This window comes from Arachis hypogaea, chromosome 6 (genome assembly GCF_003086295.3).
Source record: "Arachis hypogaea cultivar Tifrunner chromosome 6, arahy.Tifrunner.gnm2.J5K5, whole genome shotgun sequence".
Classification (NCBI taxonomy): Eukaryota; Viridiplantae; Streptophyta; class Magnoliopsida; order Fabales; family Fabaceae; genus Arachis; species Arachis hypogaea.
The window spans coordinates 1,109,794-1,137,603 of NC_092041.1; the positions used below are offsets into that span (position 1 = coordinate 1,109,794).

Genomic DNA, 27,810 nt, shown 5'->3' on the forward strand with positions numbered 1-27,810 from the left:
TGGACTGGTTGAATTGTGAACTGAGTCGGTGAAATTGAATTTGTGCTCTGTTGTTGGTGAATATGTCGCTGAATTGCTTGTTGAATCTGAATTTGCTTAGACTCCTGCCTCTCATTTTTCTTGAAATTTCGCTGATGTTGCTGCGATTTGTTACTCTATTGATTCTTTGTTTATGTGTTTTGGATGCATTGCTGATGATTCTGGAATTGCAGAACTGGAAGTGCTGAATTTGCTGCTTCTGGATTTGGCGAAGTATTGTTGATTGGAAATGCAGAAGGGGATTAAAGTGTGTTTGGAGGGGTGGGGGAGAAACGGCGTCGTTTTGGGGTGAGAGGACTAATATGTCCTGTTTTAAAAAGCTACATGTTTTGGTGTGAAAGGACTAGTACGTCCTCTTTTCAAAAGTTCATCTCACGTGGTAGTCCGTAACGGCCAGGTCAGCGCCACAGGAGCCACGTCACCGTTTTTTGTCAGGGCAAACGAAGCTACTCTAACAGAGGGGTAAATATGTCCACTTTTTCGGAGGGTCAGGGACATTAAAGTATTTTCCAAACTTCAGGGACGAAAATGTCCGCGGAAAAAAAGGTTAGGGACGAATTTGTCCTTTACTCTTATTATAAAATAATTAAATTATATAAATTAGTTCTTTTCAAAGAAACAAAGAAAATCAATCATTAAGAATAATTATTGAAAATTTTTAAAACAATAAAAAATTATTTAGGACAAAGTGTTCTTTTTACTGAATTGCATGTAGTTTGGAGAGTGAATTTCGTGAGGTTATTTGTGAAACAGACTGTTTAGAAGCTCTTTTCTTGGTAAACTAAAAAATACTTGGTAAGGATATTCCGGAATGAAATTTGTCAAAGCATATACAGGAGTTATGAATTGGAATTTGAGAGTTTCTATTCTTTTAATTCAGAGGAATGCAAATAATGTTGCAGATTGTATGGTTAAAACAGCTGCTTCTGGCGCGAACATTTACTTGAATTGGAGCCAACCATAGAATAAGCTTCAATATCTAATAAATTTATATATGAACCTAGCAAATTAATTTGGTTTTGTCTCAATTTTTTTTTTCTCTCTTTTCTATTTTGTCACAAAAAAACAATGATTATACCTAATGAATTCTAATCCAATTCTAATGTGAACTTTTGAAGAATACGTAGGAGCATAGTATTATTTAGTTCCCAAAATAATTTCTAATTTTTTATTTTTTATAATTTTATTAAATTAGTCTAATTTTTAGTAAATATAAAATTCATTTATATTTTTATGGGTAAATTTATAGGCTCTCAATTTTTTCGTTGCAAAATTAAAATATGACTATTTCTATAATGTGTATGGTCCTCACACGTTGCTTATTTGCTAGCAAATAAATATGCAGAGGTTGTATTATTGAATAAGTTTTTAGTTATTACAAAATATTTTTTTTTTTCGTTCTTTAAAAAACTGATTTCTTTGATCAAATACAATAACAACGATAACAAGAACAAAACCTTATCCAACTACATGGATTAAACGATTTCATTGCAGTTCATGCAAGATTCAAGCAAATTAAAATATAGCACAGTAACAAACAACAGTGCAAGATTGAAAAAACTACAGAAAGTGTAAATTAAGTAACAGAAGATTAAGTAAATGGCATATATTATTTAACAATGTAAGAAAATAATGGTTTAAAAGCATGCACTAACCTTGCCTTCATCGGAAATAAAATCAACTGCCGGAGGTGATGGTAGGGGTCGTTTGTAGAAACCGTTATTCATTTAATTTAACTTAATTAGTGAGTCGTTGTTAGGATTAAAAATAAAAACAATTGGATATATAAATCAATTGATGAAGATGCAGTTCATCCTTCACAATTTTCTTTGTAAAGTTTGTAACTTGCTTAAAAGTGATAATATTCTTTAACATATGCCTGCAAAAAAGAGTATAATCCATATAAAAAAATAAATTAAACCTTAAAAGTTAATGTCCTAAACATGTATACATATAGAACAATCATCACAAACAATAATGCATTGTTGCATGCCAATGAGTTATAACTCAAATGGCATAGTCATCCCATACTCATTTAAGAGGTCACGGGTTCGAGTCTCCCCATACTCACAAAACAAAATGCATTGTTGCATATAGCATGCATGTGAAAATATATACCTTAAACACTACAAATAAACACATTAACATAGCATAAGAGAATGATTTGAAAGCATATACTAACCTTGCCTTCTATTCATAGTTGTCTTAAATTTGAAGTCAAATTAAGAAGAATTCTATTCTATTACACTTGCAAAGGTTGTATATAAATGTCAAAACTTAATCCCTGTACTAATTTATTTGTTGAAGATATATATATATATATATATATATATATATATATATATATATATATATATATATATATATAAAGAAGTTTTATTTCTCAGACAGAATTTATTTTGTATTGATGTTGTGAATCAATATATCAATTAAATGTTCGTTTGAGTCATTTATGTCATCAATTATATTATACTCTAAAATAATTACACAATCAAACTAAATTACAATTCATAATGGGTGATAGATCATGTGTGATAGTAAATTAATGGTTAATTATTTTCCTTATTAAAAGAGTATGATAAATGAAAAATTTATAATGAATGGAGACAGGAAGGAATGGAATCAAATATATATGTAGTTACAAGTTGAATCCATAATAGCTATTTTTAAAATCAAACAATATCAATGGTCAATAACAGATTCTAAAATAATGTAGAAATAAATCTTTGACTGATAAGATGTATAATAAAAATGATAAAAAAGGAAATCCTTATTTTATCAAAATTATTTTACATATTAAAAATAATTTACTATTTCAATTTACTAAATATAGGTACTATTATTATTGAAAACCAAAATTTTAATGAATCCAGATCGAAAAAGCTAAAGAACTAGTTGAAATAACAGAGCTAACTGCCTCAGATTCCGACAGCAACACCATTACTAGAAAACTCAGAAGGTAATTCATTAATTCCACTTCTTCTACACGAACCCTAATTTCTCCTTTTTTTTTAATGTCGTTATTTATCGGTAATCAAGTATGATCAAAATGTTCAATCTAAGAAATCCAGTTATTGATCGGATCGGAATAGATTTCAATTGAATTAAATCATCAGATGCTGCATTTTTCAATTGAATCATTTATTTATTTAGTTACTAATTATTCTTGCATGTGTTTTGATTTTGAATGGCACATAATGTGTTAGTAAAGTGAAAAACATTGATATTATTGATGAATAATTGCAGGAGAGAGATGGTGGAAGGACAGGTATTTCGGGTACCTTTGGAGGAGTTGGCTAAAGTTAAATCTAAAGAGGGAAAGATACTCACTAAACCCTTCTTGAATGTATGCAAAAGTGTCTTACCGGTTTTAGGTATATTTTTTATTTTTTTATTTTTTGGAGTAAATGGACAAAATCATGCATAAAAGAGTTTGTCCTGGACAAAAATTCTATATATAAAAAATATTGTTTTTATTGGACAAAAATGTCATGCATGTCATTAGTGAATTTGTAAAGTTTAGAATGTATTTTTGTCTATGAAAATTAAACTTTTGACTTTACTTTGATATTTATAAATTTTGATGTGTATTTTGCGAATTGTAAATTTTTTATTTATATTTTTGTCTATTTAATATAATTATCAGATTAAATTATCTATATTATATTAGATGCAATTCTTTTTTAGATTTTGTTTTATCACAAAATATACTTGTGCATTAGACTTTTTTTTTATATATGTCCTTGAATTTAATAATATTATTATTAGATGATTTCATAATTGATAAAATTTAAAATTATATTCAATAGTTAATAAGGTTCTTTTAATTTTTAGTTAAAAATTTAAAATCATATGATGATAACAGATTTTTTTTTTGGTTCCTTATACTGATAACAGATTCGATCCTAATATATGACATTATTCTTTTTCAAGTGGGCTCGAATTTTGTAGTTGGTGTTTTAGCCTTTTAGGTGTATTTTTACATGAAAATTAATTAGATGTACTAAATTAATCTCTTAATTATCGCCTAACTTTTAAAAAGAGAAAGTTTTAAACTTTTGTATTTTTTATGCTTTTTAAAAGTAACATTCATTATATTTGAATTTTTTAATTTTTTTTAAGTATTAAAAATATAAATGAAGGGATTTAGCTAATAAGAACATATGATGAGTTTACTATTAGTAAAAGATTTTTATTTTTTTATTTAATAAATATAAAATAATAAAATAAATATATTAAAAATTTAAATTTATTGTATTTTTAATAAAAAAAAAATAATTTATAATTTTAACATGTATTTTTAAGGCACATAATAGATAAATTCTAAATTAAGGATATGGTTCACAATTGCTTTACACCTCTGATGTTTATGTGATTGATTTCAGACATGTTAGGGGGAGCATTTTCATTTGTAAAATCTGATGTTGGTGGTAACATATTGGTAAGGAAGACACTCCTAAATTGTTGACCTTAATTTATGTCATTTTGTCAGTTTAATTACTTTTAAACTTATGTGTACAGAGATTGGAATCTAGGTATGAGTCCAACCCTTGTGAATACAAACTTCTATACAGAGTAGTGGAGAAAGAAATTGAAGATAAAACACACAAGTCTTCATCTAGCTGCACTAATGCCCTACTATGGTTGACAAGGTTTGTGCACTATTACTCATAATTTTTTTAAATAAAACTTGTATTATTTCAATTCTTGAAAAACTTCTGCATCATATTCATAATTGACCTTAAAAAAAAAGTTAAAGTACTATTTTCTGGCCAAAAAATTTTAATATGAAAATAATTTTGAAGTTACGCTTTAAAACCAAGTTAAAGGCATTTATTATTTTTTCTATGCTGCATGATAGTGTGTAACACAAAAGAATGAGTCATGAGATGTGTTTTTCAATACTATATGATGAAAGAAATCGGTGTCTTCAATTTTTTGTTTTGTTACATAGTGATCTTTTTTAAAACTCGAATCTATCCATTTTATGTTATTTAACTTTTTTTTAAATGAATCACAGAACGGACGGACTGATTTATGTTTTTAAAAAGGAAAAGTACGAGAAGTTAATGAAATATTTGTATAATGTGTACAATAAAAGTTTAGAGAATATTAGAGATATAACCATTAGTGTTACCATTTTTCATCAGCTGAAGTTTTTGGGATGAGTGGTATCATAACATTGTATTAAAGCTCTAGATCCGAGAGGTCAAGAGTAAAATTATAAAAAAAAAAATTAACATTGACATTTGACTCTCTGATTTTTGTTTTCAAAAATAAAAAATTAAAAGTACTTCGATTTATAGTTTGTTTTCCTTCTTCAAACAAATCATATCCGTCTGATTTATTTAATATCAATTTTTAAAAAAATAACTCCATATCAAACAAAGACACTCAAACTTCCAATAACAAATTGAGTCTATACACTGTTTTAATTTTGTAATTAAATCTTTTTTAGTGTAAAAAATATTAGAGTTAATTGAATATTTTTTTACAAATTGAAGATATTTATAATTAAAAACTTAATAAAGTTTTTGGCTGCATATATTTTGATAAAAATATTATGTTATTTTTAATATGAAAAAGACGTAATTACAAAAATAAAAACAGTGTAGGGATCCAATTAAAAAGAAAAAAATATAAAAATTTTATTAAAAATTTGGTAAAACTATAAAGATGAACAGGGTAATTAAACCCTTTTTTTTTCATTATTACATTAAATTTATGCACGAAGAAAAAAATTATTGAAAAATTTTATCAAACAAGGTTTTAAAGTCATAGTAATTTTTGTTACATAGGATAAATTAAATTTATATTATTCAAATTGATAAAACAAAATTTCTAACAAATTAATCTAATTTTAATAATTAATAATAATTTTAAACATAAAAAATATAATTAAGGATATAAATTATAATAATTATTAATTATGATAAATGATATTTTTATAAAGAAAATAATTATTTTCTTATTTTTTAAAACAAAGTGTTGTGCACTAATAGTAAAAGTAAATAAATTATTTTAATATTTTTTCAAAAAATATATCTAAATATGATTAAAATTTAAGAGAAATAATTTTTTTTTTAATATACTTTTTCCAAACCAAAAAAATGTCAATCCAAAGAAACATTAAAACACAATGGCATGGCAATTTTGTTAGGGGAATGGATTACAGTGTAAAAATGTTCAGCAACTTAGAGGAACATAAGAATTGGAGCATGCAAGAAGCTTGCAATGATTCATACAACAAGACACTCAAATGCTGGCATGGCTGGTTAGCTATTAAAACTTTCCATGTAAGTTATTAGAATTCTTTCTTCTTTTTAATTCTGGCAAAAGAAATAAGAGAGAAAATAAGAAAATAGTTCTATTGCAGGTTGCAATGAAGCTTCTTCCAGAAAGAGAAAAATTCATGCAAGTGCTTTGTGGTGGAGGGGAATTTGGACCCGAAATGAAAAAATTTTGTACCGATTTCTCTTCAGTGCTTGAGGAAAATCACAAATTTCTGGTACAAATTTTAATTACTTAATTACTTAATTATTATACTAATTGTATATTGTAATAATCTAAAAAATTGTGTTAAGCTGATCAAGTTTATTTTTTGATTTGGATCCTCTAAAGTTTAAATTTTATTTTAGAGAGTAAAGCGTGATTTCTCACCATTTATTTCATATGTGGGACGAAGAATAAATATGAAAGAAAAATTATTTAAGAGTATAAAAATCATACTTTATTCTTTAAAATAAAATTCAAACTTTAGAGGATCCAAATACTTTATTTTTATTCCTATTAGTATAATGCTGATGAATTTTTATAGGAGAATGTGAACCTTAATACATGTATAAATTAGATTATTTCATATAATATTTTTATATATATCGTTTTCGTTGTTTTAATTTATTCTTGTTATTTTGCTGCAGGCTAGTATTGGAATGGATAATTTAAAAGCTTAATGCACAAAGTGGAGCAGTTTTAACTTAATTCCAATCTTTTACTACAAATTATTTAGATTGATGATCATCTCTATTAATGTAATTTGATATATTATGAGTAATGATTTGGAGTCTGAAGTTTTAGTTTATTTTTTTTATCTTATAATATTTAAATGAATACAAAGTTAAATATATATTATTTTTAAAATATTAATGAAATAAAAAATTTAAAATTTTTTGTTTAAAAATTAAAAGAATAATTAGAAGAATCAATTAAGATTTTTAATTATTTTTCTTTAATTATTACATATTTAATTATTTATACATATCAAAACAATGACATATATATGATAATGTTAAAAAAATATAAAATAATTTAATATTTATTAGTTACAAAATAAGATAAATTTAAATGATTTTAACTGATTTTTATTGTCTTTCAATATTACCGATATATATACTACAAATGGACCTTCAAGCTTTTATCCTGCCATGATTCTACATTTGAACGCCTAAAATCATGAATTAATTACAAATAGCTTTAATTAATTATATTGGTGAGTCTATTTATAGAAAGAGAGGTAGTACATATTAAAGTATTTTTTGTAATTAAATATAATTAAATTGACCTAAATCTAACAAAAATTATTTTCATTATACATCATATGTACACACGCACTTTACTAATGTAAATAAAATTCTGTTTTACTTTATATTTATTATTCGTGTGCCTCCTCTTCCTTCTATTATGATGTTGTTGATACATTTTAGTTTTATTTCTTTTTTTTTGTTTTTTTCATATTATTGCAGTCATTTATTTTTTTTATTTGATATTTTTTTGTTAGTTTTATTATTCTCGAAAGAGTAAATCAAGAAAAAATTTTAAAAAAATAAAATAAGATAAAAAAAAAGAAAAAAAAAGAAGACAAAACAGAAAATGAGGAGAAGGAGGAAGAAAATTTTTGAATTGTGTAGGATAACGAGACCACATATACCTTACACGGTGATTACGACACAATTAACTTAAAAATGCACCGAAAATTATAGGATTAGTTTTTGAGTTTATAGAATACATAATTTTTTATTTATTTGTTATTACACAATTGTATTGTTATAATGATATTCTGGCTCATTTGCAGTCCAAGTGTGTTGTCGATGAATAATTTGTCCCAAAAATTAGGATGATTTTCAAGACAAATTGAATGGAATGAAATGAAAGCTAATGCAATTGAATAAAGTGATAATGAATAATTTTATTTTTCTTTACTAAAAAATTTGGTTAATATTTATCAACAGTATAAATTGAACTATCAACACATAAATGAAACGAAATTAGTTCAAATTTAAAGTTTTGAACAAACAATAAAAAAGACTCAATCATCAACAAAAACACATCGAATTTATTTCTGTATTCAAATGAATATCAATTAAACTAAGAAATGAACCGAAATCACTTAAGGAATAAAAGATTTGGTCAATATTTATCAACAGCATCAATGAACCTCAATTAACACACAAATGAACCGAAATTACTTCAGATTTGAACAAATAGTTAAAAAGACTCAATTATCACAAAAAACACATCAAATTCATTTCTAGATCCAAATGAATCTCAATTAAACTAAGAAATAAATTGAAATTATTTTAAAAATAACAAATTTGATCAATACTTATCAGCTGTATCAAGTAAATCTCAACTAATTCACAAATGAACTAGAATTGGTTCAAATTTGAATAAGCAGTCAAAAAGACTTAATTATTAACAAAAACATATCGAATTTATTTCTAGATCCAAATGAACCTTAAATAAACTAAGAAATGAACCAAAATTATTTATTGATGGCACCAGAGAAAATTAGAACTAATAAAGATTTTAACAAAATATTGATATTATTAGTAATGACGATAACAAAAAAAATAATAAAAAAAAAGACCCAGACACATAGTATCAAAGAAACGTATGCACGTAAATATATAATACTTGATTGAATTTAGTTAAGATTATAACTTGAATGTAAAACTTTATTCTTATAAAAATTGTATCTATTGCTAGATAAAATTTACTCCTATATTTGTTATATGGTGATAATTATATTTAGATTTCTATATTTTTTTTAAAACAACATCATCCGATGATCTTTCTAGTATTTAATAAAGATTATTTTTTAAATAAAGGAGCTCAAATTTTTTTTATTAAATACTTTTTTTTAGGCAGTATCTATCATCGACAATAATGGTAATGATTCCATTAACGTTCTTGAATTATCTTTCCAAAAAAAAATATTGAATAATCTTAATAATAAACTCAGTATACGATTTTTCATTATTTTTTACAAAAGTGGAACCTTTTGGTTTTTTTTTTCCTTCTTAAAAACTCATTGATACGCACTCACTAATAATCCATTAATTAACTTTTTCTTTTACAAAAAATAAGAGACTCGAACCCACAATCTCTTAATTGAGTATGGAGAGACTATGTCATTTGAACTATAACTCATTGGCATAATCCATTAATTAATTAATTTTGTTCTATATACAAAACATATTAGAATTATTAGGACCTTCCTAAATTGAGTCACTCTCACTTTCACACCTAAAATTTCGGCAAGCTTCAGGTTTCAATTGAAGGATAGAATCAACAAACAAACCACTACCCTACATTTCATGAAACTAAAATTGGGTATTCTTTTTAAACAGAAAATTTGGTGTCCAAGATACTAGGACTTGAACCCTTTTCTCATCATCCTAAATTCCTAATAGACACTATTCGTTTAAAAGAGAGAGAGAGAGTGCCTTAAATATTTTTTTTAAACAATTCTTCTATTTCTTCAAATGTCAGGAGAATCATAGGACAACAATAACTTGAAACTTGCAAGTACTAAGAAGGAAGGGCAAAAAAACAAAAAAAACATTACTTGAAATTCATGATTGTGTCTTTGTGGGTCTCATTCAGTGTTGCATTCTTATCTTCCATTTCACTAAGTACATATTATTTACAACCAACTTGTGTAAATTAGAATTAATTTCCAAAGCTTAAGATTTTGTTGAACATGTCCAACAATTGCAAGGTGAAGGGGATTCTAAGAGGGATTAGATTCATTTCTCAGATATTTGGTAAGTGAATTATGAATGTGCCCTTCATGTAAATTGATTATTATATTTCTAATTGCCTTTTGAATTTTTCATATTGATGATGAGGTTTAATTTGCAGAAAGTGATAAAGAACAAGAAATTGAGATTGGTCATCCCACAGATGTGAAGCATGTGGCCCACATCGGGTGGCAGGGTCCTTCGGCTGAAAATAATCCTAGCTGGGTACTTCTCTATTTTCTTTGTAAATCATATTCAAACCTTGCTTTTAAAAAGACTTACTTTACTCACTAAAAAAAAAAAGACTCACTTTGATGAGTTGAGTAATTAATTCATTTGTTCAGTTAAATTTTTATCTTCAATTTTTTAAATAAAACTTCAATCCATAACAAATTTTAGGACTAATTTGTTTACATATTATTAATTTTAACGTGAAATACGATAATATTTAATTGTTTTAATATTTTATAATATTGTGATAGCAGTACAAAATATCATTATCATTTTACAATAAAAATATTTTTTTAATTATAAAAAGATAAAATACCATTGATCTGTTTGTGATAAAAATATTTTTTTTAAATATAAAAAGATAAAACGTTATTGATATTTTATAAAAAAAATATTATTTAAAAAAAATTTGTTAGGTAGACAATGGTTATTGTGAATAATAGACTCTAAAATTGATCCAATAAAATAAAAATACACTATATCCTTAAATTACTCACTTAAATCTTAACATTAGGATAACCATCCATACACCTAATAAATTGAACATTCTATATATCCACTGTTAATATTATTTAGTATTTTCATTGTCTACTTATATATTTTCTTTTTAGAATTATGAAAAGACAAAATGTGATTGACATTTTACAAAGGCACACAGCATCGTATAAAACATAATATAGGTCATTTTTTATAAATTCACTCTAAATAATCCAACTTTAAAAAAAAAAATCGTTTGTTAGTAGGAAATAAAACAAAGCTTTGTTCTAAGATTATTCAATTACTTAATGCTTAGTTTGGCTGTATCTTAAGTAGACTTAATACTAACATATGACTAATAACATGCTTAATAATTTAATAAATAAATAAAAACAAAAATTTTAAATATACATGTTAAAATAATTATTCGTAAAAAATTTTAAATATTTATTTTAATAAATATATTAAGAACATAAATTATATATATATATATATATTTTATAAAATGAATTTCAATTAATAAACTTAATACGTATCTATTCTAGATATTAAATGCACAATTTTTTTAAAGTGTTAAAACATATTTAGTATTAGTATGATATAGTACTGATTTTTGTAATTTGAATTTTCTAGAAAATGTATCTTTAATATTAAATTGATTTGGGTTTGTTTCAGATGAACGAGTTTAAATCTGTTCATGGACTTTCAGCATCAGCACCTCTAAGTCTTCATGGAGACATTCATAGCCAAGGAGATGAATATTCCGACGGTATCTTTTACTATTCACCTTCGCTTTTTTTTATTTTACTATTATTTAATAATAAATTAAGGAAAAGTACGTTGAGCCAATGAAATATCTGTACAATGCGTACAATGAAAGTTTAGGTAGTATTAGAGATATAACCATTAGTGTTATTCTTTTCCATCAGCGTAAGCCTTTGGAATGAGTGGTATCATGACATGATATTAGAGTTCTACATCTAAAAAGTCAAGAGTTCAATTTTTGGTGAATTCCAAAATTAGTTTATCGATGAATAGTTTTATGAGATGAAATGTTAGCGGGACTCATAAATTAAATATGAACTAACATATTAATTTCGCTTGCATGTAATATTTTTTGCCAAGCACTTTTTACTTGATATGTATCATAAATGTTGATGATAATATAAAAAGAATTGGGTTTGAGACAGATTCAATAAAAAGAGGTTCAAGGAGGCAATCAATGGGAAACATGAGAGAATCTCATGCAAAGGAAAAATCAGACAGGCCAAAGAATCCAAAAACTAGGTCATCCAAATCAAAGGAATCATCATCATGCAATAATAATGAATCCACCCAACCATCAAATGACATGGACTCTATCCAACAACAAATCCAAGGTTGTAGTAGTGACTTAAATTTGCAGCCACCTAGGAACAACCTATTACCAGATGTTCCTAAACTTAAAGTTAAAGATGCTTCTTCCAACGCTGGTTCTACCTCAACCAAGTCAAGATCATCATCAAGAGCACAAAGAAATTTGAACAAAGAAATCTCTTCTAGATCAGGCCACAAAGCTAGAAAGAAACATAGACATTTTGAAGAAGATCAATCAGAATCAGAACAAGACCAAGACCAAGAAGGATCTGACAAAATCCTCTGGACAAATTAGTGTAACAATTCTTTCTACTACAAAGGCTTTAGCTACTATAGAGTGTATCTTCAAAATTGTAATATAAGTTAATGATACTGATTAATGTGCTAATTACAACTACTAATAATGTAAATGCATGCTTTTCCTCTTCTTCTTTCTCCATGCAACTTTTGCTTTCTGATTTTTAACGTCCAAAAAGAAATTTTGAAGTTACAAGTTAGGCCTATTCTCAGTATGTATAAACCATGATGATGAAGTGTCACATTCCTACAAATACAAACAAAAAACAAACCCCAATAGAGAAAAGAACAAGACAAGAGGATCAAAAGAAGAAACCCCACAAGCACTACTCAAAAGGAAAGCAGCAGCATCAAGAATATCATTATCAGCTTTGTTGCATAGCTTCATTTGACTCAACAAGTCACACCTTTCACCATTATCACACCTCATCAACCTATCATCAACACAAAGTTGTGTGTTCCCTTTCAGCTTAAGCTTCTCCCCAACAACTCTAATTGAAGCTGGAACCTTACCACTCAAGTTGTTGTTCTCCAAGTTGATCTCATCTGCACAATCCAAAAGCCCAAACTCCTCAGGTACGGGCCCCACAAGCATGTTGTTATCAAGCCCTAGGTATGTCAGATTCTTCAGATAAACCCCCATTGAAGCAGGTATCTCCCCAACAAGCCCCATCATAGAAAACCCAATTCCTCTAATACCCCCAAGATTTTCCCATATTTCCGGAATCACCCCTCCAAGATTATTCCCACTCAGGTACACCTCCTTCAAAGTTGGAACCTTTCCCAAAAACAAAGGGACCCCAAAGTTTCCGAATTTGTTGAAGCTTAGGTCCAAAAGCTCCAAACTTTGCAACTGCCCAAGACTCTCTGGGACCCTACAACCAAATCCATTATGGCTCAGGTCAAGTTTCACCATCTCCATGAATTTTCCATCACCGAAACTCTCGGGTACGCAACCATGGAAGTCGTTGTGGCTGAGATCAAGAACCTTGAGCTTCTCCAGCGTTCCCAAGCTTGTTGGAACCTCGCCGCTTAGGTTGTTACCCGATAAAGTAACCTCTTCCAAGTTAACAAAAGAGCCAACCGTTTCTGGAAGTTCACCGTGGAAGCCATTGTTAACCAGAACAAGCCTTCTGAGGCTGGTGAAGTTTTGGAGAATAATATCCGCGATAGGCATAACAAGAGATGGGTTATCGATGAAAACGAGTTCTTGAAGAGTTGAAGAGAAAGCGAAAGAGAAAGGAAGCATCTGTGGAGTGGAAACGATGAGTGATGAAGCGTTGAAGCAGTTATAAAAGAAGAGTTTTTGAAGGAATGGAAATGAAGTGAAGAGAAGAGAGTTGAGGGTGGCGTTATCGGAACAAGGTGGGTTTGAAGATTCATCGGAGACGTAGCCGAAGCTGAGCTGAAGGAGGTGCGAAAACGAAACGGTGTCGTTTTGAGAGTCGTCGTAGTCGCAGAGAATGCCGTGTGGTGGGGAAATGCAGAAGTCGTGAGAAGGGAAGAGAGTGCGCCATGGAATGGTGGGGTTGATGGAGTGAAGGACTTTGTAGAGAGATTCTTGTTCGTGTGGGTTCAATGGAGGTTGTTGGTGAGAGAGGAGAAGGATGGAGAAGAAGAATGTTAAGAAGAGTTGGGAAGAAAAGGGCATTTTGGGAATTTGGAATGGAGATGAAGAAAAAGAAGAGAAAAATGTGATGTGATGTTGTTGTGATTTGAAAGGGTAATAAATAGGGAGTATGTTGAGAAGAGGGAGGAGGGGAAGGAGCAGAGAATGTTGCGCTACAAGGGTGAAAAAGAGCAACCAGCAGCATGCACAAGAAAAAGAAAAGTAGACAAAACTATACGGCTAGTGGTTGGGTGGTGCCTAGGGAAAAAGAAACACTCTTTAATTTAGATGTGGTAGGAAAAATGGTGTAAGACGTAATTATGCAGTGTACAGATACTTTATGTAATTGTGATTGTTAGAAATATCTAATTTTTGAGTGTATAAATCGAAAAATTTGATTACCTTTGCCAAAATTAAAATTTTTTTTTCACACTAATCAGATTATCTGATTAGTAGGCATCATTTATTTTAGAAAAAACTGTTCTACATCTATATCTAACATTTACATTCTTCACAATAATGAACAACACATATATTTTTCATATCTAAAAAAATGAACAGAAAAGAAAACCTTTCCATTACTTTCTTTTTAACTTAATTACATCTTTCTCAACAAATATTGTGTCACTGTGAGATACTGTATCTGTATCATTATCTGTATAAATCCGTTTCCTCAGTCTTAGGCTTTTTTATTAGGGTTCCGCATGAAAATACATAGCCCCACCTACTCCCTATTACCTACTACTCTCTCCTCTCTTTTGTCCTTATTCTCTCATCATCATTATGTGATGCTAACATGATTATATTCATTCATTTATCATTTTACATCCTCCTAAACCATCAATCAAACCATACCAACGTACGAAACAGAATCGTTAGGTAGGTACAACAAGGAAAGTAAAAAGTAAACTAGGACAGAATAGATGGGTAATATAGTAATTAGCATGCTAGTACAGTTTCAAATATTCATAACAGAACCAGAAGGCAATTGCAATTTAAGGGAAGAGAAAGGAACACAATAAGTGTCACTAACAGATTCCAAAACCAGCTGCCTCAGATGCCGTGAACAAAACACCAAACAAATTACTCAAATTTAATTAACTAAATACATATCAATAAAAATTAAAAAAGTCACCTGAAAAATAATTAACATTTTAACATGTAATATTGTTAAGTAAGAAAGGGGAAATAGTGCTGCAGGGGCAGGAGGTTGGTAACTTTGTAAGAGGGAATTGACTCTGATTTCCATCCCAATGAGACAAGGGTCAGAATTGTACATTAACGTGTCAGTTTCTACAAACATTTATCGTTCAACTTATTCAATTCTGATACATATAACATTGTTGCCTTGAGCTTTTAGGTTATTCCATTTCAAGCTTTGTGGACACTGCACACTGGACAGTACATGGTTCCAAAATTCGTTTCTTTTTTATAATCCAGCCAATTACTTATCATCTGAGATCAACATTTGTCCTTAGATAAGTTTCCTATGATTAATTGGTAGCAGATAATCTAAATTCTAAATTTCTAATCAGTTTTTTTTTTAAATTAGGGAAAATACTAATGTGTGTTCTAATTACGTTTAACTAATCAACTTTGAGTAGTATCTGTTAGTATGTGTTTGGTTCAATCGATTTTAATTACTTTCTGGAAAATTATTCATAAAAATATATTATTTTCACATTTGCTTGAAAATTTAAAATATAATTATTAAAAATAACTTATTCCAAAAAAAATTATTGTAAAAAATTTAAAGTTTTTAATTCTCATCCCAAAAAATAGAAATTTGGTATTTACATGTTAAAAGTATAAGGATTAACATATAAATTATTATTTTTTTATTAAAGAGATTTTCCTTTTATTGATATTGGGAGTATTTTAAAAGTAAAAAAATTATTTCCAAAAATATATATAATAAATAAACATATTTAATAATTTAACGTTAGAAATATGAAAAAACGATTAACAACTATTTTAAATTACTAAACAAACACATTTTTTGTTGGGAATAAAGAGTATGACCACAATCCAATCAATCATGTTTCAAATAATTTGTTATTGTTATTATATTAAAATGTTAATATAATAACGTCCTAGATTAAATTTAAAGATTTATTATTATGATAGTGATCATAATATTGAGAAATAAATCTTTTATAATTTAATCTAAATTGTTCTTGGTCATAGGATTATTAAAAAGGACATTAATAATTCGAAAAGATCAATATATATATAATGGTCTTTATTGGATGAAAATTAATAGATCTCATTTATTAAATTATATATATAGATGGTACATATAGAGATATGACCATTGAACTGACTCACTTTGAGAATTCCTAATGGTTATAATTACCGTATATTTGTCAATAGGATATTCTCAAGATGAACATAGTAATAGAGTTTTCTTTGACCTGCGACTGTCATAGTAATTAACAATGTATTTATTATACTTTGATTCCGGACACCTAATACCCTAGGGTGCTAGTTGAATGGATATTGGGTATGATTTAAATACTTGTAGAATTAATGATTAGTCAATAAGGAATCCATCAACTCTCGGTAAAGAGTTTGAGCTCTATGATTATAATGACTGAGATGAATAAAACCTTGGCCAAGGAGATTGAATGAATGAAGAAATGAGTTTCTTAGGTCATTCACAGTTCATTATAATAATGGTAACAAGTTAGAGTTTGACAATTAAACCATACTCTAAGGGTTAACCAAGAGCTGGAAAGATGGAAGGAATTATACTTTGTTCTTCTAAGGTTCTTAGTAAAAATATATTACTTCATACTATCGGGTCGTTGAGGAGTGTTGCTAGACGCCAACCTTGATTAGTAAATTTAGTATGACTAATTTACTACCCGCTTAGTATTGAACCTATGGGGTCACACACTAACGAGTGTTCTAACCTTTGCTATAGAATTATTTAATTATTATTTTGATTTGATCAAATAAATAATTATATTAATTCAGATGGAATATTATTATATTTTTTGCTAGCACCAAAAATATAATAATAGTATGATAATTGAGAATATTAAATGAGATTTGAGAATAATTAGTTATTCTATTTCTAAATTTGAATTATAAAGTTGGATGAGATCCTAACTGATTCTGTTTCAAATTGAGTTATGATATGATTCATAAATTTGAAAGATTCAAATTAAAATAGTAAGATATGATTTAAAATTGAATTGAGATTCAAATTTAAAATCAACAACAAATCTCATACTATACATAAGTATGCCAAGAGTAGAGGAAAACGATGAGAAAGACAGAGAGAATAACAAGAGTTGTTATTCCTTTACCTCTATGCACATAAATGTATGTGAGACTAATTCTTAGAGAAGAATTTTATGGTGTGCAAAGAGTTGCAAGAGGTTTCTCAATTTAGATCAGATGTCCATTGGTCAAGGGGTTGACAGCAAATGTTGGTCTCGGTGTGGATACGCATAGCGCCTTCGTACCATCGAAGGAGAAAAAAGATTTTTTTACTAGCGTACTCAGGTATTTAGATCTGATCTACTACTATATTATATTATAGGAATAAAGTTTAAACACAAAAATAGATCTTTAAGGATTACTTTCTTTTCTTCCGCTGCGTGTGTTATGAACACATAGTAATCCTTCATTTTTTACAGTACTCATAATATTTCCGTGTATAATATTTTTTAAAATATACCTACTTAATTTACCCTTTTTTTGGGGTTCATGATTTTACCTTTTCTTCATCCTATAAATATATAAATTGTCATTTTCATCTCAGCTAACCTGGTCAAACTAACTCTCTTTCTCTACATCCTGGTACCAACCTACAAGCTCCTTCTTATTTTTTTTTTAAGTAGCTAAACTATCAAAATAGTATTTAAAAGTTTACGTTGTTAATAAAAACAATTTTAAAAAATATAAACAACAAATAAACTCTCAAAAAAAATATGACAAAAAAATTAAATATTAAATATATATTTTTAAAAAAATTAAAAATAAAATTTTAATATAATTTTTTACAAATATTTTTAAAAAAATTATTATAAATGACCAAGTTTTTTAAAAAATAAAAATTTTACGGATTGAATTTTGCTCATTTGTTTATATTTTTTTAAATAGTTATTTAAATATTGTAACAAAAAATTAGATTAAATGTAAAATTATTTATTAGATATAAAAATAGTTTACTACTTATAAAGAAATATAATACTTTTTGTTATTTTTATCATATTTTTATATCATTAATAAAAGATTATGTTTATCTAAGAAACACAAATATTTTTTTGATTTGTTGTGTCCACGTGTCAGATATATTTTAGACACAACACTCGTTTGATATGTGTCTTTTGTATTCAACTGTGTCTTAATAAAAAATAATAAAAAATTTTAAAACATATTTAAATATATTTAAATACTATTACGTATCAACATGTTCGGTCTTAATTTTATAAATAAGACCAAAAATAAATATAAAAAAATAAAAAATAAAATTAAACAATTAATACCATTCAGTTTTTTTTCTGTTAAACAGAATCTACTCCCGGTTTAAAACATGTCCGATTAAAGAAAGGGCCATAAGAAAAACTGTTTAAACTAAACGAAGTTATACATGTCAAAAATATTTTTTTAAAATAATGATTAGGTATCTTGCAGACTTACAATGTCACAACTTAAACACAATTATTTAAAAAAAATTATTTAATTTTAAAATGTAGCTAAAAATATATTAATATTAGGGTTAAAAAAATATAATTATTGAAATATATTATTATTAAAATTTTAATTCATTATAAATTAAAATTAACTAAAGAGGCTGTTTAGTGTTTAAGCTCTGCTAGTAAACGCGCCAACGCGGTTTCTGTTGATGTAAAAAATAAATAAATAAATAAAAAAGGAGCGAAACTGAGACCGTACCGTAGTCGTGAAAAGTATATAAAGAAACAGCGATCTAAGGTTCGATCAACTCAGCAGTTACCTCGATCCTTCTCTTCTGCAATTTCCTTTGACCTAATTGGAATTCATTACGCTTTTCTTTGGTAATTTACATCCTTACCCTTTCGCCATGAACATCTTCTCCAAGAAACCCACTGCTAAAGGTTCTGAGCTACCTGTTTTTACCCTCCTCATCTTCTTTTTCCTTATCACTCAATTTTCATCTTTCATTCATTGTATTTTTCTTTTTTTGCAGAGGCTCTTCGCGAGAGTAAACGCGAAATGACAACTGCTACCAGAGGTGCATATGTGTGTATATTAATTAATTAATTAATTAATTAACTAACTATTTTTTATGCTATAGAAAAAAAAAAAAGCTGCTCAATTATGCTAAATATAAATATCTCTTCGAATTTCGTGTGATTTTGATTCAGAGAGGTGTGATATCACTGCTACCTAGAATTTATTTATTGATTGATTTTTGGTGATGTTTTTCAGGTATAGAGAGGGAAATTGGAGCATTACAATTGGAAGTATGTGAAGCAGTTATTCATTGATCACTGATTATTTTCTTGCTGAACTTTGGGATTATCTCTAATGTTTTTCTTTCTTACTGTTTTTAGGAAAAGAAGCTTCTTGCTGAGATAAAGAGAACTGCTAAGACGGGAAACGAGGTATGATCCACGTTTTCTCATAGGTTTCTTATGCATAATTACTTGAGAAGCTGTCACGGTTATCTGAATGTGTTCGAATTGGCTTACTTTCGGTTCGAAACATCTTATATATTGAAAGAGCCTTCTGTCAAAAGTTTTGAAAGTATTAAAAACTGATATTTCTCTCTAGATAATCTGTTGTGCCAAACATGCTAATATATTCTTCTTTTCCTGTGCAATATTCAGGCTGCAACTAAAGTTCTTGCTCGACAGTTGGTAAGGCTTAGGCAGCAGATTGCAAACCTTCAAGGTAGTCGAGCTCAGATGAGAGGCATAGCAACTCACACACAGGTAGATTGTTGATGTCTTTGTTTCTTTTTCGGATGGTTGTTTATGCAGGTAGAGATGTTTATCAGTTTAATGCTCTTTGGTGTGGTTGGGATTTTGATTCAGGCTATGCATGCCCATTCTTCTGTTGCTGCTGGTATGCAAGGAGCTAGTAAGGCAATGGCAGCTATGAATAAGGTAGCACCTTCAATTTTATATTTTTAAGTGTTTCTTATCCTTATATAACATATATTTGTTCCTTTTTCTTTTTCTTTTCTGGATTGGACCATGATATTGATATCAGCATTCTGTTTGGTTTTACTCAGAGTAAAGGATGATCTTAGGACAAAGTCCTCATAACTTTTGAGATTGTTATTGTGTGCATAAATTTGCCTTAGCTAGATGTATATTTATTATTCAAGGAATAAAGAACAAGTTTTTACAAGGCTGAGTGCAGTGTGGTTCATGAGTAGTGAAGGTTCAATGATAGTCATGAATATGAGATTTTTTTGGCTGAAAATTGTGGATCCTCCTTTCCTCCCCTCATTGCACATGCACACACAAAAGAAATGGAACTTTTGCAAAAAGAATGGTTAAGAATTTGGCTATTTCAAAATGCAGCATAAGAAAAGCAACAAGCAATAACAGTAATAACATTACTGGTGAATGCGGTGTCCATAAACAAATTTCTATGGTCTTTTTAATCTTTTAACCCTGTGCTAAGTTATAAGATACTTTTGCAGCAAATGGCACCAGCCAAGCAAGCCAAAGTTATACAAGACTTCCAGAGACAATCAGCGCAGATGGATATGACTGTAAGATGATGTTTTGCTCTTAGTTTGCTTCCCAAGTGGGGAAAAACAGAGAAGCATTGTTTTTGTTTGCACACCGTTTTTACTTCAATGATATATAATTTGTGTGCAGACTGAGATGATGTCTGATACCATAGATGATGCATTGGATAATGATGAAGCCGAAGAGGAGACTGAAGAGTTGACAAACCAGGTACCCTTCAATTAGCTTGTATTGCTTATTTCTATGACTTTTTCCCTTGCTGTTTGAAGAGATTTTTTTTTCCTGATCTCTGAAATAAATGAGGACCTCTGTTATATTTAACGTGGTCAATTTGTTTCCACATAAGCCAATTTATTTGGAGGTATATGTATATATCTTGTGTCACAATTCGTAAGGATTAACTGTGCTTAAAAATCATAGATCCAGAGTTGGACACAAACTTCAGCCTCACAATAGCACACTTAAGTAATCCCTAATCTGGTTGAGATATAACTAGGGAACTAATCAGTGGAAGCTTAAGATTCCCTCACAGCCCCGCATCACTTTTTTTGAAAAGTAAAAGATAAAAATCAAGCAGAGGGCATAGCTTATTAGCTCTCATGTTTCCTTCTCATGACTTGAAACTATTTCCAATATTTATAGATCAAGTTATGATTTCTTCTGGTGGTTTATGACAAGGCACCATGGCATTGAGCCGATCCCAACTACTAGAAAAAGCCTTTCTTCTTGTGTGATTCCTTGTGTGTTTGTTTAAGAATTTTAAAAGGAACGGTTTTTGATTCACGTGTCTAGATGGGCAAGAACCAACTTATAATTTTAGGATTGATTTAGCTTTTGAAATTTCATAAAGAAACTGCTTCATTTAAACTGTTTCTGCAGGTCCTTGACGAAATTGGAGTGGATGTTGCATCACAGGTACGAATCAGCTGTTATTAATCTATGCACTCCTAATGTTTTTGGTTAACTTTTGTTGAATTTGTAACCTTTTGACAGTTATCAGCAGCTCCCAAAGGGAGAGTCCGAACAAAGAACACAGAAAATGTCAGCAGGTATCTAAATTAAATTTCAGATAAGGAGAGCATGTTATTCTGGACGAATCATGTGATTTTTTTTTTTTTTAATAAATCACAATTTCCTTTGTTGTTTCTTTCTTTTCCAATTTGTTTGACCTAAGAGGTTTGATGTCATTGCAGCTCGGGCATCGATGACCTTGAGAAGCGTTTGGCAGCTCTTAGAAACCCATAATTTTTTGATTGGATTGTTTGATGCTCGAATACTCCGAACTCCCAAGTTCTGATCTAGAATTCTTTCCTGAGCTGTTATATAGAGCTATAATATATTTAGTGTGTACATAACTCCTTGAAATTAGTATTATGTTACGCAAGATCCCATCAAATTTACTCATGCCTTAGGCTACTGAGGGTAATCTTGTAGTCTTGTGGAAATTTAACATTTTTTTCATATACACGTGGCTTATCAGGGATTATATGTAATGATATAATCAATTGTTCGTTTAAACATTGTTTAATAAAGAACAATAAAGAATTTGGAAGATATATGTGACATGATCTGCAAGTGTCTAATGACTAGTGCTACTTGACCAACAAAAAGTAACCAAAATAATTTCTTAATGTATTAATGTACTAGCAACACATAACTTGTCCTTAAGTGAAGTATCAAGTAAATCAGTATGAGCCATCATTCTCTCATTTTCATTTCAATCTTCTCATGATAGTTTACTCAGATTATAGCTTGTCATTAAATACTCTCAACATGGGGGGGCAAGTGTCAACAGTAACAGAAACAGTGTTGAGTCTCATTGTAAAGAAATGATAGTGTATCATAAACTATTTAACATTTTTTTCTAATAATAGTTAAAATGAGCAAAAGGAAAGAACCCCTGTTGAGTTCTTGGGAGAAGGTTTAGGAACATGTTACAGCATTGGAAGGACAATCTGGGGCGGCAGCAAAAAGTCTACCTTGATCCAGAAAATGATAACAGGATGTGTCGTTTATGAACCTCAAGGTAATTCAGAAAATATACATGGACATGATTCCCAAATGCTGGAGAATGCTCTTTTGCATAAAAGCCGATTTAACACTTCGGGTGTTAGAATCTGGACAATGTTTTTTTGACAAGACTAAACAGCATATGCTTGGTTACTTCCTGATAGTGAGAAGCTCAAAGCTTCGCAGAGGATCGTCACGTGTACCTCGTGTAGATCCGGTGCGTGTGAAAGTTGCTTGTTTGTTCTCAAACACAGGCTGAGCTCTCTGTGTAGTAGATGGACGGCTAGCCACTGAGGTCAGCCGGCCAGTACGAACGTCAGTATGGTCACCCGAGGAACTTGGTCGGGTTGATGAGATAATGGCTTTTCTTGAAGTACTGCCATATCGAGAGGAACTGCGTCCCTTCTCTTGATCATGATGCTGGTAACACAAAAAGAAAAAATAAACTAACAGTTGCACCGAAAAGATAAGCAAATATGAACACAGGAGACTCTAATCAATCTCATATATACTAACAAAATAGAAAAATAGAGCCAGTAAACTTCAGATCAACATCCAGATGTTGCTTAACATAATGCTCTTAAATAGAAATCTCCAAATGAATGACACTCATAGGCTCCAAATATTGGAAGAAAAACCACTTACCAACTCCTTTTGTACTCCTGTGTCTTCATAAGTCCTATGTTTAGTGTGCTCAGCGCGAGGACTAGGGTTCCTCCGGGAGAAACCTTCAACACCACCAGTGAATCTCTCGCGAACCTCTTTCCCAGCTGAAAGAAGCAATTGCACGGCCAAATATTAACTAAAGAGAAATTTTGAGAAGGTCGGTACCTTCACCAGCATCGATGCAAGCAATGAAAATGATAATTATAGTCAAATGTTTTAAACCATAATTTTCGGATACTCAATTGACAAAGGTCACACCATATACTTCAAACTTCCTTAATCCTGACGACATGATTGGACTTATGAAGAATTAGAAGGACAAAATATTTCATTCTTATTTGACTGAAAAAGTGCAGACCTGAGATCTTTTCTGGCTTTTGAACAGATGGTCCCACATTCATCGCAGCCTTGCCATTGGCATTGGTGGCAGTGACATTGCCATGCTGTTATGAGAAACAACCTCAGTATGCAACCAGTTACCATCCGAAACAAAATCCAAATACACAGATATGATAGTACTAACCCGCCCTCCTCTAGAGCTGCCACCAATTTGTGGATATTTCAATATGGTCCAGTCAAAAACATAGTCGAATTGATAGCCTGCAGTAACAATATCCAAATCATAAAGATCAAAGAATGCCCATGCATTTAGACCAAGATGCAATAATTGAGCACACTTAATTTCCGAAAAATGTCAGTGCAAGAGATGATGGGTCACATACCTTCTCTAATAAATAAATCTCTGAAAAGCCTCTTTAAGTACGAATAGTCTGGCTTATCCTCAAACCGCAGTGCTCGGCAGTAGTGGAAATACGATACAAACTCTGAGGGGTAGTTTTTGCAGAGTGACTGTCATAGCACAAAGTTAGCAACGAAAAAATGATCAGCAAAATTGGGAACAGATAAGAACAGAAAACAGAAGAGTGAATAACTGCAAGTTATGCAAATTTTGAACCAAATTCAAAGCATCAAACTCAAGATCCAGAGGAAATATCAAATTTCTTCAGAGGCCTCACAGATCCAGCTAGTCACAATACCTCTATGGAAGTTGATATCTTCTTCTCACTGATTTTATCATATTTTTGTTTTTTTGTGCCAGCCTTCAGACCTTGCCAAGGAAGACTGAAAAGTAGTATAACAAAAAAAAAAAAAAAAACAAAATAATATATTAGCATAAAGATACCTGAATCCAGTAGGAGGTAAAGTAGATGTGTTTTAAGAATCATCCGACTAACCTTCCTCTCAAGAAGTACATGAGTACATAACCAAGAGATTCCAGATCATCCCTTCTGCTTTGCTCTGCCAGCAAAATTAAGTACAATTAAGAGGAGAACATATTCACATGTAATTACTTAGTATTTACCTTTCGATTTTGGTTATCAACAAAAAAGGAAAAGACTACCATAACTTTACTCACCAATTCCGAGATGAGTGTTGACACTAGCATATCGAGCTGTACCTGTGAGGTTCTTGTTCTCCCTAATCAAGAAGAACAAAGATTTTCAGAAGAAAGAATGCAACTTGTAAACCATACAAAGAAATAGAATTATAACGAAGATGGAACTGAAAGAAACATCTTTGGAAGTATTCAGTATCATCGTGACAAAATGGATACAAGGCAATTGAGATCTTAAAGTCAAGTTATATATGATTGGTCAAAACCATTTTTCTCATGTATGGTATTTATACAAAGTTTACCTGTATGGTATGTGCCTATGAGTCTGGAGATCCCTGTATTTTTTTGCAAGGCCATAGTCAATGATATATACCTGACATGAGATACCCAGCATGACACATAGGCGAGAATAACAACCAAACAAAAAACAACAAGTAGCAATCATTCATATGAACAACAATAAAAATATCAACCAAAACCCTCCAAAATGATTAAAGGGATATAAGAAAGAGAAGCATAAGTTTTTTTTTTTTTTTGAAAGAGAACATCTTCAACAAGATAACATACCTGGTTTGCTTTACGTCCCAGACCCATTAGAAAATTGTCTGGCTTTATGTCACGGTGAAGGAAGCCCCTTGAATGCATATATTCAACCCTATTAAGCTGAAAATAATATGAAGCAAATAAAATATTAGAATCGGTGTTTGATGTGCATTATTTGATTATAATAGTTGACATGTAGACTTACTAATTGATCAGCAAGCATTAACACTGTCTTCAGTGTAAACTTCCTGTTGCAATAATTGAATAAATCTTCCAAACTTGGTCCAAGAAGGTCAATAGCCATAATGTTGTAGTCTCCTTCAACTCCAAACCATTTTAGGTGGGGAATCCCAGCTTCAATAAGGAACCAAATTGGATTACTCAAAGGAATACATCTTCATTGTTTTCTGATAAACTTGAAGTCCTAATTATTTGATTTTAATATAAATGCATGATTTCAATCTCATACTTTTGACTACATTAAGACCAGAAGATTCTGGACAACAATCATTTTAAAATTTCAAACTCGAGAAAGCAGAAACCATTTTTCAAGTGAAAATTTTCTATTAGGTAGTACCTAAGTCTTTTAGCACAGAGAATGCTGAAAAGAAATAGACATATATACTTACTCCCTCCTTGAAGAAGCATATATAATTTTGATTCATAATGAAGCTGTGGATGCTTTGTCTTCACAGATTCCTGGAAAATTTTGGGGGGTAGAAAGTTATCGCCAAGAATTACACTACTATAAAGAACAAAACACGAAGAACGATGAACAAAATGGCATGTAAAAATTGAAGAAAAAATAAGCATGCATGCATAAAGCTATAGTGTGTCATTTCATTTAATATGCCACTTCATACCTCAGAGTCCTATCAATTCTACGCAACCTTAATAAGTACTGCTCCAACTATTGTCCTAAATTAATTGTAAACAGAAGACAGCTGAAATTTCCCCTTTTTTAATGTTAAGTTCTTTAGCTGTTTAGCAATAAAATATCTCAAAAGTCATGAATCGTGACTAGAACTAACTCCCATAGTATCGATATAAAGTACTTCTATATAATGGGAAAATTACATCTAAACCCCTACAGAAAACAAGCTCCAAAGTGTGAATCAAAGCATTTTAGTTGATCAAAGCCTTCATACACCTTTGAGATACTACAAATGCAATCATAAACACCACCCATTAACCGATCACTAGATATATCATAACATAATTGAATGATTAATCATTTTTTTGCTCATCCAGGGGCATAACAAGGATTATATATCCTTACAGAGAACCTAACATACCAGCTTGACTGCAACCTCCTCCCCAGTTTGTACATTAACAGCTGCCACAGAAAAACAAGGAACTTGTTAGTCAATAAAATAAAAGTGCAGTGCACAAATAACAAAAAGAGGAAACCTAAAGATAAAGATACCTATATAAAGCTCCCCAAAAGAACCACTCCCAATTTTCCTCCCAAGTTTGAACTTCCCAGCAATGACATGATCCATCGTGAAAATTGCCCTCAATACACCCTCTCCGACCAACTATAACAAACCTTTCTACTCTCAGATTTGTGCTCAGTTCAGCACCTATTTTCTGCACAAAACCTCAAATAGAACCAAACTCCTGCTTATTGTTCCACGGATTCACCTGATTAAGGGGTTAAAGTCCCAAACTTGATTCACTAATCCACTCGAATCCAAAGAGATTTCCCACTCTACGCCTCCAATCAGCCCCAAAATCAATGTGTGGTGCGAATCCGGGAAAAGGGTAAAGATCAAAAGGAGCAAAATTTACAAGGAAAATTGCGACATCACCCCCCAAAAATGAAGATGAAATCTCCTTACAACACCACCCTCTCCAACTACATTCCTTTTGCGCCAAAAAGCAAACAAAAAAAATCAGCCCAAACCAAAAATCGAAGCCCTAATTTCCAGCGAAGAAGAGGACCGCATTGACCTCATAAAATTTGAGGAAATGAGTATCGGAAACAACACTAAAAATTGAAAGTTTTGAGAAAACTAAAGATGATAACGAAAGAGCAACAGGAGGAGATTGAGGAATGAGGATCAATCAGGTAGGAACAAAAGTAAAAGGTGAAATTCCACCAAATCAAAAAGGTTTTGGAGAGAGAGGAGAGAGAGAGAAAGAGAAAGATGAGAAGTAGAAAGCATGTGAGAGAGAATGTATTATACTTACTTGCTGTGTTTTGGTTGTAATTCTTTTCTGCATTAGTTACTTTTTGGCATCTTTTAGTTTTAGCAAAAACTTTTTAATTAAAATTTTTAAAAGTTTTTTAATTGAATTGAACTTTTATATTAAATAAAAAAAATAGTTTTTAGGTTAATCACCAAAAACGCTTCTAAATTATTCAAATAATGACAAAAATGCACTTAAATTTTATTATCGATAAAAATATATTTAAATAATTTAAAAACACAACAATAATACTCAATAGTAAATATATAT

The 27,810-nt window shown here is 29.9% G+C and overlaps 5 protein-coding genes across 5 annotated transcripts; 3 read left to right on the forward strand and 2 right to left on the reverse strand.

Moving 5' to 3' along the window:
* The first annotated feature begins 3,292 nt into the window (after nt 1-3,292).
* LOC140173501 (glycolipid transfer protein 1-like) lies at nt 3,293-6,992 on the forward strand. The gene is made up of 6 exons (XM_072197446.1): nt 3,293-3,413; nt 4,425-4,480; nt 4,561-4,691; nt 6,200-6,335; nt 6,416-6,547; nt 6,960-6,992. The coding sequence occupies exons 1-6, from the start codon at nt 3,293-3,295 to the stop codon at nt 6,990-6,992; spliced, it is 609 nt and encodes a 202-aa protein (XP_072053547.1).
* A 2,714-nt stretch (nt 6,993-9,706) lies between these two features.
* LOC112698008 (uncharacterized) lies at nt 9,707-12,551 on the forward strand. Its single transcript, XM_072196498.1, has 4 exons — nt 9,707-10,085; nt 10,183-10,286; nt 11,445-11,538; nt 11,960-12,551. The coding sequence occupies exons 1-4, from the start codon at nt 10,022-10,024 to the stop codon at nt 12,418-12,420; spliced, it is 723 nt and encodes a 240-aa protein (XP_072052599.1). The 5' UTR covers nt 9,707-10,021; the 3' UTR covers nt 12,421-12,551.
* On the reverse strand, nt 12,385-14,210 carry LOC112695183 (uncharacterized). Its single transcript, XM_025747433.3, has one exon. It carries the CDS (start codon nt 14,071-14,073, stop codon nt 12,670-12,672), a length of 1,404 nt encoding a protein of 467 aa, XP_025603218.1. The 5' UTR covers nt 14,074-14,210; the 3' UTR covers nt 12,385-12,669.
* Nucleotides 14,211-18,878: 4,668 nt separating this feature from the next.
* On the forward strand, nt 18,879-22,288 carry LOC112695186 (vacuolar protein sorting-associated protein 2 homolog 3). Its single transcript, XM_025747436.3, has 11 exons — nt 18,879-19,121; nt 19,214-19,258; nt 19,456-19,490; nt 19,581-19,631; nt 19,857-19,961; nt 20,064-20,135; nt 20,681-20,752; nt 20,862-20,942; nt 21,612-21,647; nt 21,726-21,781; nt 21,926-22,288. The coding sequence occupies exons 1-11, from the start codon at nt 19,088-19,090 to the stop codon at nt 21,975-21,977; spliced, it is 639 nt and encodes a 212-aa protein (XP_025603221.1). The 5' UTR covers nt 18,879-19,087; the 3' UTR covers nt 21,978-22,288.
* Nucleotides 22,289-22,527: 239 nt separating this feature from the next.
* On the reverse strand, nt 22,528-27,571 carry LOC112695185 (casein kinase 1-like protein 9). Its single transcript, XM_025747435.3, has 14 exons — nt 26,774-27,571; nt 26,643-26,683; nt 25,977-26,046; nt 25,553-25,701; nt 25,372-25,467; nt 25,107-25,177; nt 24,826-24,887; nt 24,644-24,707; nt 24,446-24,530; nt 24,131-24,257; nt 23,932-24,008; nt 23,767-23,851; nt 23,388-23,512; nt 22,528-23,162 (listed from the first exon to the last, which is right to left on the reverse strand). The coding sequence occupies exons 1-14, from the start codon at nt 26,847-26,849 to the stop codon at nt 22,893-22,895; spliced, it is 1,398 nt and encodes a 465-aa protein (XP_025603220.1). The 5' UTR covers nt 26,850-27,571; the 3' UTR covers nt 22,528-22,892.
* Between the last annotated feature and the right edge of the window lie 239 nt (nt 27,572-27,810).

Excerpts from the sequence above, each read along its gene's own strand:
- LOC112698008 (XM_072196498.1), top strand. The coding sequence starts at position 10,022 with ATGTCCAACAATTGCAAGGTGAAGGGGATTCTAAGAGGGATTAGATTC. Across the intron at positions 10,086-10,182 it reads ATTCATTTCTCAGATATTTG|AAAGTGATAAAGAACAAGAA; the intron begins GTAAGTGAATTA and ends TTTAATTTGCAG. Across the intron at positions 10,287-11,444 it reads CTGAAAATAATCCTAGCTGG|ATGAACGAGTTTAAATCTGT; the intron begins GTACTTCTCTAT and ends GGTTTGTTTCAG.
- LOC112695185 (XM_025747435.3), bottom strand. The coding sequence starts at position 26,849 with ATGGATCATGTCATTGCTGGGAAGTTCAAACTTGGGAGGAAAATTGGG. Across the intron at positions 24,708-24,825 it reads CAACACTCATCTCGGAATTG|AGCAAAGCAGAAGGGATGAT; the intron begins GTGAGTAAAGTT and ends TTTTGCTGGCAG. Across the intron at positions 23,513-23,766 it reads AAAGCCAGAAAAGATCTCAG|CTGGGAAAGAGGTTCGCGAG; the intron begins GTCTGCACTTTT and ends TGCTTCTTTCAG.
- LOC112695186 (XM_025747436.3), top strand. The coding sequence starts at position 19,088 with ATGAACATCTTCTCCAAGAAACCCACTGCTAAAG. Across the intron at positions 19,632-19,856 it reads CTGCTAAGACGGGAAACGAG|GCTGCAACTAAAGTTCTTGC; the intron begins GTATGATCCACG and ends TGCAATATTCAG. Across the intron at positions 19,962-20,063 it reads GCATAGCAACTCACACACAG|GCTATGCATGCCCATTCTTC; the intron begins GTAGATTGTTGA and ends ATTTTGATTCAG.
- LOC140173501 (XM_072197446.1), top strand. The coding sequence starts at position 3,293 with ATGGTGGAAGGACAGGTATTTCGGGTACCTTTGGAGGAGTTGGCTAAA. Across the intron at positions 4,481-4,560 it reads ATGTTGGTGGTAACATATTG|AGATTGGAATCTAGGTATGA; the intron begins GTAAGGAAGACA and ends TTATGTGTACAG. Across the intron at positions 6,336-6,415 it reads TAGCTATTAAAACTTTCCAT|GTTGCAATGAAGCTTCTTCC; the intron begins GTAAGTTATTAG and ends GTTCTATTGCAG.
- LOC112695183 (XM_025747433.3), bottom strand. The coding sequence starts at position 14,073 with ATGCCCTTTTCTTCCCAACTCTTCTTAACATTCTTCTTCTCCATCCTT.